The sequence below is a fragment of the Mastomys coucha genome, unplaced genomic scaffold (genome assembly GCF_008632895.1).
Source record: "Mastomys coucha isolate ucsf_1 unplaced genomic scaffold, UCSF_Mcou_1 pScaffold18, whole genome shotgun sequence".
Lineage (NCBI taxonomy): Eukaryota > Metazoa > Chordata > Mammalia > Rodentia > Muridae > Mastomys > Mastomys coucha.
Window position 1 is genome coordinate 85,483,408 of NW_022196900.1, and position 9,442 is coordinate 85,492,849.

The window sequence follows — 9,442 nt, forward strand, 5'->3', positions numbered from 1 at the left end:
CTCAGAAATCTGCCTGCCTCTGCCTCCCAAGTGCTGGGATTAAAGATGTGCACCACCACCGCCTGGCTGAAATATTCTTTATTTATTTTATGTATATGAGTACACTATTGCTCTCTTCAGACACACCAGAATAAGGCATCAGATCCCATTACAGATGGCTGTGAGCTACCATGTGGTTGCTGGGAATTGACCTCTGGAAGAGCAGTCAGTGCTCTTAACTATTAAGTCATCTCTACAGCCCCTACTTACTTATTTTTTAAAGTTCTTTCTTTTGTGTGTGTACACACTTGTGTGTACCACCTATACATGTAGAGGTCAGAGGACAACTTGTGGGAGTCAGTCCTTTTCATCCATTGTGTGAATTCCAGGCGTTGAGCCTAAGTCATTATGCTCACACTGAGCTGTCTTGCCATCCCTTACCCCTTTTTTTGAGACAGGATCTCACTGTATAGCTCTGGCTCAGAACTACCTGTGTAGACCAGGCCTCACTCAAAGAGATCTGCCTGCTTCTGCCTCCTGTTTAAAGGTGTGCACCACTAGCTTGGCCTTTGATTGGTTTCTGAAATGGGTTAGCTGGTTTGGGGCTTGAACTTGACATCCTACTGATTTAGCTTTCCCAGTGCTAGGATCATAGACATGTGCTACTAGGCTTGGTTCACAGAGTTCCTACTTATCCTTGAAAAACAACTTAAGTGCACCTCATCCACCAGGCTTCCCATTTCTGCTGCGTTCTTCACTCCCATTCCTTTATCACTTTCTGTAGTGTTGCTAACTTCACGGTCATGTCTGATCTCATTAGCTGTGATCTTTTTTTATTTTTTTACTTTATGTACACTGTAGCTATACAAATGGTTGTGAGCAACCATGTGGTTTCTGGGAATTGAACTCAGGAACTCTGGAAGAGCAGTCAGTGCTCTTAACCACTGAGCCATCTCTCCAGCCCCAGCTATGATCTTTTTACAGTTCTTGCATCCAGTAAGTTTCCAAAAAATTGAGTGACTATTACATTATTACCCAAAGGAGTTAACATTTGTGGACATTATTGTGCAGTATTCTTTGTGAAATGAGACACTTCATTTCCAGTTTAGTGAAAATTTAAAGGCTTATATGTAACAGACATTGACTAGAGACACAGAACCAAATAAGACAGGATTTCTGGGGCTGGAGAGATGGCTCAGCGGTTAAGAGCACTGACTGTTCTTCCAAAGGTCCTGAGTTCAAATCCCAGCAACCACATGGTGGCTCACAACCATCTGTAATAAGATCTGATGCCCTCTGGTGTGTCTGAAGACAGCTACAGTGTACTTTCATATAATAAATAAATATTTTTAAAAAAAAAGAAAAAAAAAGACAGGATTTCTACTTGGTATATACTGCTAGACTTATCACATAGAGAAGGTCGCACAAAGGGAATGAGGTAGAAGGGTCAGACACAGAAGGGCTAAGGGGTCAAAGTAACCACTCTCAGTAACAAACTCATAGAAAAGACATGTGGTTTGTGTGTGTTAGGTAAGGAGGGACATGTGCCATGAGCTGCAGGACATAGCACATTGGGTAAGATGTCAACTGCAGACCTGTGCAGGATCTCAGGTAGTGCGGGTTGGGATGATTGGATCAGCATAGGTAATGTGTCAGACAAGAAAGGAAAGAATGTCAGTTTTGGAGATCTGCCTTTACCATAAAACCTGAGAACCCCAGAACCCCTGTCTTTTGCTCCCCCTTGTCTAAGAGATCTGTTTTCTGTTGCCTCCTGTCACTTAATCATTCTTATTGAAAAGATGGCTGTTGTTCCTATCAAGCCTCTAGCCACAACAGCTTTGTTCTGATGCTGCCATTAATTTGAGCATGTTTCCTCTCTAGTCCCTCTGGCTGTACATTCTGGGGCAAGAAGCCATGGAGCCGCAAAAAGAAAATTCTTTGGCAGTTAGGCACATTGATTGGTGCTCCAGTGGGGATCTCACTCATTGCTGGCATTGCAATTCCCGCCATGGTCATCGGCATTCCTGTATACGTGGGGAGGAAGGTAAGATATGCCTTACTATGCCTGCTCCAGCTTTGGCTTTGTTGAAGGAAAAGAAAAGGCTTTATATTTCAGGGCTGCGTGAAAGCCAGCTGGTTTGTAGATAAAAATAACTTTAATTTCTAAAATGGATTTTTATAAACCCCCATGAGAGCTGAAAGTTCTTATTAACATCCTGGGCCTGGTTTGTCTCAGTGACTTTAAGGTGAAATTCCCTTGAGCTATTTTTTCTTTTCTTGGATTAACTTTTCCTGCATTCATTTCTATTTTCCAGGTCTGGGTTAGGTTAAAATTTGAGAAAGATCTCTCTTTGGGTGAGGTCATGCTTTAATATAGCTTGCAAGTAAGGATTTGTCCTTTTTTTCCCTGGCAAAATACTGATGTCCTGACCTGCTGACCTGGATTTTCTTTTTATTCTTAGATTCACAGCAGGTATGAGGGAAGGAAAACCTCCAAGCACAAGAGGAATTTGGCCATCACAGGAGGAGTGACCTTGTCAGTCATTGCATCCCCAGTAATCGCTGCTGTTAGCGTTGGTAAGTTAGCTACCTCCAGCGCCTTTTAGCTAACTGTAGCAGGTCAGCCAGCGGGCCAGGGGCTCTACTGTGGAGGCACCTACATTCTGTGCCGAGTTGACTTCGCTAGTTTACTTCCTGTGTTCACATATGTGGCATGGACGCAGGGGCACTTGTGAATGCAAGAGTGCTGTTGGAAGCAGAGGCCAACCTCGAGGTCCATTCTCAGGAGCCATCCACCTAGTTTTTAAGACAGGCTAGGGTCTCTTACAGGCCAGGATCCTGCCAAGTGCGCTAGGGTGGCTGGCCAGGAGGCCGAGAGAGTCCACCTGTGTCCACTTTTCCAGCTCCAGATTGTAACTGTGCGCCAGCACTCCTGTTGTCTTATTGAAATAGTGTCTCATGCCTGCAAGATAAACAGTTTACCAACTGAGCCATCCCCCCAGCCTGGAAATTCATCTTAGTAGACACTGTTATTATGACGTTCTTCAGCTACACTGCGTTATCAGGATGTGTCTCAGACTCGGGCCTACAACTCAGGCTGTCACACAGAAAAGGTTTCATTAATGAAAATTAAACGCTAGACTTTTCCTCCTTTTCTTCTATTTATTTGTTAAAGGATTCACACACAAAAAAACCCCACATATTTTCTGTTAAATATCTTGTATCACAGTATCTTGGGAGGTATGAGAATTTATTTTAGAAAAATTTAGCCTAGTGTGGTGATGCACCCCTGTAATCCTAGCACTCAGGAGGTGAAAGAGGATGATCAGGAATTCAAAGCCACCCTCAGCATGTCAATACCAAACTGAGCTACATGAAAGAAATCTTATCTCACAAACACAAAAGTAAGAAAGGAAAGATTAATTGGAAACCAACATTTCATGAGTTTTATCATTTGTCAGCAGTGGTTCTGAGTGTCTCATATGTGAATCTATTTAGACTTCACAAGTACCACAAAGACAACATAGTTAGAAATAAAAAGGTGTAGTCTATATGGATGGAGCTAAGATCAAGTCACTGGGACATGAATCCAGACAGACTTCTTGCTTGTTTGTTTTATTATTTTTGTTTGTTTTTAAATTTATCTTTATGTGCATTGTTTTGTCTGCATTACATGTGTGTGTTTGAGGGGTATCAGATCCCCTGGAACTGGAGTAACATAGTTGTGAGCTGCCATGTAGGTGATGGAAATTGAACCCAAGTCCTGTAAAAGAGCAACCAGTGCTCCTGACTGACTGGTGATCAACCTCTCTGGTCCCAAATCCAGGCAGTCTTTCTTCTTAATATGTCACAACTGAACTACTCTGCCACACACAGCAGTGTGATTGGAGAATTCAGTCTGGGGGATCTTCAAATCACAATCCCTACAGTCACTCATCCAGTGTCTGTTTTTGTGTGTATGTTTTATCTGTTTGTGTATTGTACACACTTGTGTGCCTGGTGCCCCTGGAGGACAGAGGATCTCATTAGATCCCCTGGAACCGGAGTTAGACAGTTGTGAGCTGCCATGGGTACTGGGAATCAAACTCAGGTCAGTACTTTTAACCACTGAGTGATCTCTCCAGCCTTCAGTCTTTGATTCTTGATTGATTCTAGTTTAGCACTTCAACCATGAAGGGGGTAGTAAAATCAGCATGCATTGGATACATTGGATTCTATATGTCTATTTTCTTTATCACTGGAAGGGTTCTATGGACAGACAGACCATGGATTGAAGCCAAGACATCCAGACTTTTATGACTGTCTGATCAGCCTCTTCAGATGGCCCAGTTTGTTTTTCTTTGGCCCTAGTGGCTTGCTTGTGCCCAATCTGGGAGGGAGAACCAGGACAGTTGCAGCCTATTGACCTGATGACATGTTTCCATCTCTTTCCCCAGGTATTGGTGTCCCCATTATGCTGGCGTATGTTTATGGGGTTGTGCCCATTTCTCTCTGCCGTGGAGGTGGCTGTGGAGTTAGCACAGCTAATGGAAAGGGGGTAAAAATTGAATTTGATGAAGATGATGGTCCAATCACAGGTAAAGGAAGGCCTTTAATATCCATTTGAATGTATGGAACAAAAGATAAAAGTTAGTAGAATTGAGCACTATTTACAGAGAGGTTGTCATTGGGTTTCTTTGGATAATGAGCTTTGTGGGGGGTAAAGTATTTTTAGCCTTTCATTTCTTGGTTCCAGAATTATTAGGTTAATTCCTCTGGTACTTGCCTATGTGTGGCAGATATGAGCCAGTAGGACTTCAAGTAACTGAGTGTGTTAGTGTGGTGGTGATAAGAAAACTCTGCAGTCAGTTTCAGAGGACGTTATACAATTATCTAATTTTTTAAAGAAGATTTATTTACTTTTATTTATACGAGTACACTGTAGCTGTCTTCAGACACACCAGAAGAGGGCATCGGATCCCATTACAGATGGTTGTGAGCCACCATGTGGTTGCTGGGAATCAAACTCAGGACCTCTGGAAGAGCAGTCAGTGCTCTTAACCATTGAGCCATCTCTCCAGCCCCACAGTTAATACCTTGCTTGCTTTTTACAACAGCACTCTGAAAAGGGAGGGCCAGGGCTTTATCCCCGTCTCAGTAGGAACTGCTCAAGCTTGTATTTCCGCAGCAAGGGCTCCCACAAACCTGAGATGAGAGCAGACTTTCTGACTCCTACTTGAGCACTGTCTTCACCTACTTGCAACACAGATATTTCTGATGCTTCTTAGCCGATGCTGCACATGAGCTAGTCATATGTTAAAGTGGCCTGAAAACACTTCCTTAGAATCCTAGCACTGGGAATGGTGAGGCCCAGGATGTCATGGGTTCAAAGTCAGTCTGGGACACAGGGAGACCCTGGCTTAAAAGTAAAAAGAGAAAAACAAGTCAGGCTTGATAGTTCACATCTGTAATTCTAGCACTTGGTTAGAGACTGACTGATATCCAAGGGGCCAGCCTAGGCTAAGTGCTAAATTCAGGACAGCCTAGACTATAGAATGAGACCCTGTCTCATAATATTTTTTTAAAACCCACTGAGATAGATAAAAAATAGCTGCTGTAGACTCTTATACAGAAATAATAGTGGGCTTGCAGTGGTGTGACTTAAGTGATCCTAAGCAGTCATTTATTTCAAATTCTTATTTCCTCATCTGAAATAAGGGCTACTAATCACTAAGTTGTTGAGAAGATTAAATACAGATGTTAGCAGTCTGATTCTGCTGTCTCACACAGTAGCTGCTTGTTAAGTGAATGCTGTACTTCCTCCACTCTGAAGAGTCTTTGCAGGAAAATGCCTTCCAGACTCTTTGTATGTTATGTTTCAAATGGAGATGTTTGGTTCTACCACAGTGGCAGATGCCTGGCGAGCCCTCAAGAACCCCAGCATTGGAGAAAGCAGCATTGAGGGCCTGACCAGCGTGCTGAGTACCAGTGGAAGCCCTACAGACGGACTCAGTGTCATGCAGGGTCCATACAGCGAGACAGCCAGCTTTGCTGCCCTCTCAGGGGGCACACTGAGTGGTGGTATTCTCTCCAGCGGCAAGGGAAAGTACAGCCGGTAAGTAGAGAGGTGGTCTGTAACAAGCAGTTGGAATTATTTGTAAGAGAGGACACACTGAGCCATGGCTCTCTACCAGGGATGTCCCATTTTGATTTAATCATCAGTGGTATTTTATTTTTCAAAGGTCACAAATTCCTTGCATCATAATGACTTCACTTAAAGAATGTTGACTTTAGGTCTTACTGCTTCGTTATGCTGCCTGCTCTAGGAAGCAAGAAGAGCCAAAGGCAGGCCCTGGTTAGGCTTGTTGTTGGCTTTATGCTGTATCACGCTGACTCGCTGTACTGTACTACTCTTCATGACCTATCCTATTCCCACTGGATAGAGTAGGAAAATCAGTTCTGTGAATTTGTGTTAAGAGTACAGAAAGCCTTGTCAATAAAAATAACTGATCTACTTGCATTTTGCTGAAGTGACCTAACAATGCCATAATTATTTTTATATATATTCAAAGACACATAATTGGCATTAGACAAGAAGCAGTTAGTTGAGTTCAATAGGGGAAGAGTGGCCTCATGGAGCACAGCAGAGCAGGAGGTAGAGGAGATAGATCCTTGTCTTCAGGTACCTGGAGGGCTTCCAGCTAAGAAAAGCATTAGTACTCGGTAACTGACTGGAAGCAGCCTCTGCTGATTTCAGTGTGATGTGGAGAACACGGAGGAAGCTGTAGGGAGCCCCCAGAGAGGACACTGCCTTCCCAGACCCTGAGCTGCTGGTCCTGGGAGGTTAGGGTGAGACCAGATGGCGATTTGGCTGCAACAAAGATGCAGTGGCAGATGGCAGGTGGACTAGATCTTCACCTTGGTGTCCTTCGTTCACCTGGGAGCCTCTTAAAATAGATTTTGGGAGTATATTTCCAGAATTAATAACTTAGACTGTCCTGGGATGGGACCTGAGGGTCGTCTATGTTTAGAAAAGACTCCTCAGATGATTCTAGTGTAGCCACTGGCATGAACCAGCCTCTGGCAGCCACCAAGGAGGTGGCCTGGTAGGCCTTGAGAAAGGCTGTGCCCACTGAGTGATGTGTGGCAGAGCTGAAGCTGGAACACAGGCCCGAGTGCACACACACCACCACCCCCATTGCCCTCATTTTCCTAGTGTAGGGCAGAGACACAGGCAGCAGGATGGAGCCGCTGCTGACCTAGCTGCATCTTCTGACTAGTGTCCCTTGTTAATGGCCCCTGCCCCCACATGCTAGAGTATTCACTGCTGTGCTCTCTTAAAGCCAGCTCCCCTTGAATGAGCCACAGACATAGTTGGAGCGTGACTTGCTGAGACTGCAATGCAGCCGGCAGCTGCTGCATCCTGTGAAAGCCTTTCCTTTATGGGAAGTGAATGAGTCAAATGGGCTTGACTGGGAAACCCATTATGAAGAAATACTTAAGTGCAGAACAAAATGGTGCTGAGCCAGAAAGGAATCAGTTAGGGGTTCCCAGCCTTGAAACCCCATTATGAAAGTGCTGTTGACAAGGAAGGAGGTTGGCTCCTATGTGCCCTTCATTCTTACAGCCTGGAGGTCACCTGATTACTAAGTGTTTGAGTTCTTCCTCTATGTCCAAGGTGGGAAGGGCAAAGTGTGAATGGGGTCAGAGTAGTGGAGAGAGGTGTGGAAGCTGGTGCAGAAGAAGATTGGCACTCAGCTGGAGGTGCGGGTGCTGGGAGAGAGTAAGAGGAAATAGTAGTGCTTTGTTGTTAAAGACCTAGCGTAAGCTTTTGAGGCAGAGAAAGAGAAACTTTAGAGAGAGGGCATAGCATCCACAAAGCCATGGAGGTATAGAATGTAACTCAGAGGGGTTGTGATGCTGGACTTAACGAAGAAAGGGAATCTGAGCAGCTTGCAGATCGGGAAGGCCACAGATGTCTGTAGGCAGGAAGGGAGCCAAGAGGCAAGGGGTTTTAGGATGGTTGGGTCTTTGCCTGTATTGACACTGCTCTGGAAAGCTGCTTGACTTGAATTTAGGGGCTGCTGGATAAGAGCCCAGTATTGATTTTTTTAGTCAGGACTTAGATTATGCAGTAGCACTGGGGACAGAAAGGAGGGAACAATTTCAATTGATAAGTAAGAGAGGAACTATGTGGGCATGTGTTTGAGCTGTTTGAGATGATCCAACAGATTATCACAGTTCTCAAGAGAATAATGGAAGAGGTGTGCGCCAGGAAACAAACTGTCAGAACACTGCATTTCATATTAACTTGAATGTCCCCTCTTCACACAGGTTAGAAGTTCAAGCTGATGTCCAAAAGGAAATTTTCCCCAAAGACACAGCCAGTCTTGGTGCAATTAGTGACAGCGCAAGCACTCGTGCTATGGCCGGTTCCATAATCAGTTCCTACAACCCACAGGACAGGTATGTGACCAGTCAGAGCACGGGACAGCTGTATTCATTGGACAGTAGATCTTCAGGAGCTCCCTTCCTCGGCTCAGGGCCCTGTGTGCCATCTAGTGGGAGATGTGGCATGCTGCTGAATCCATTGAGCGTTTCTGTGGTGCTGGACTGTTCATCTCTTGATTCTTCCCTCCCTCCCTCTTTTCTTCCCTCACTGTCTCTCTTCCCACTCTCCTCCTTTTGTCTAGCTGTTGTAACAGTGGAATTACTCAAACGGAGTTTAAAGAGTTGTACTGATGTTAGCTAGTGCCTGATCTAGGGCTCCTACTGCCCTTGCTGGATCTCCTTTCCATAGTCTCTCTCACTTGGAGCACTGTGTCTGCCCTGGTGTGGTGAGGTCCTCCATACTGCAGGAGGAATGACTTGTCATAACAAGCTGCCAACTTGCTCTCACATTCCTGTTTAGAGTAAGATAGGCTGAGGTACTTAGTTGAATTCTGGAAGCTGTTTATTTGTTTGTTGTAAATGAATATGTATGCATGTATACCTGCATGCCAGAAGAGGGTGTCGGATCCCATTACAGATGGTTGTGAGCCACCTTGTGGTTCCTGGGAATTGAACTTAGGAGCTCTGAAAGAGCAGCCAGTGCTCTTCTTAACTATTGAGCCATCTCTTCAGCCCCTCTGGAAGCTCTTTTTAGATGTTTTAAGGAGAGCTTTTGAGGAGTGCATGAATCTGCATGCAAGAGCGCACGCGTGCACGCGTGCGTGCGTGCATGCGTGCGTGCGTGCGTGCGTGTGTGTGTGTGTGTGTGTGTGTGTGTGTGTGTGTGTGTGTGGAAAAGGGGAAGGTGAGGCGTGAGCTCTGGTCTGCGTGGATCCTCTTCTAACCACTTAACCCAGAACCCAGAAGCTATTTCAGGAGCAGATATAACCTACGCATGACTCTCATCACAGTAAATTTTGTTCCCACAGAGAGTGCAACAATATGGAAATCCAAGTGGACATTGAAGCCAAACCAAGTCACTATCAGTTGGTGA

The 9,442-nt window shown here is 44.8% G+C and overlaps 1 protein-coding gene across 1 annotated transcript in view; it reads left to right on the forward strand.

Annotated features, from left to right (window-relative positions):
- Rnf19b (ring finger protein 19B) overlaps nucleotides 1–9,442 on the forward strand; it is a 38,967-nt gene that overhangs the window by 14,275 nt on the left and 15,250 nt on the right. The window contains exons 4-9 of the mRNA XM_031378746.1: nucleotides 1,861–2,023; nucleotides 2,442–2,556; nucleotides 4,416–4,556; nucleotides 5,866–6,073; nucleotides 8,293–8,424; nucleotides 9,378–9,438. Of these exons, the coding sequence (XP_031234606.1) occupies nucleotides 1,861–2,023; nucleotides 2,442–2,556; nucleotides 4,416–4,556; nucleotides 5,866–6,073; nucleotides 8,293–8,424; nucleotides 9,378–9,438 (820 nt within the window). The remainder of the gene's footprint in view (nucleotides 1–1,860; nucleotides 2,024–2,441; nucleotides 2,557–4,415; nucleotides 4,557–5,865; nucleotides 6,074–8,292; nucleotides 8,425–9,377; nucleotides 9,439–9,442) is intronic.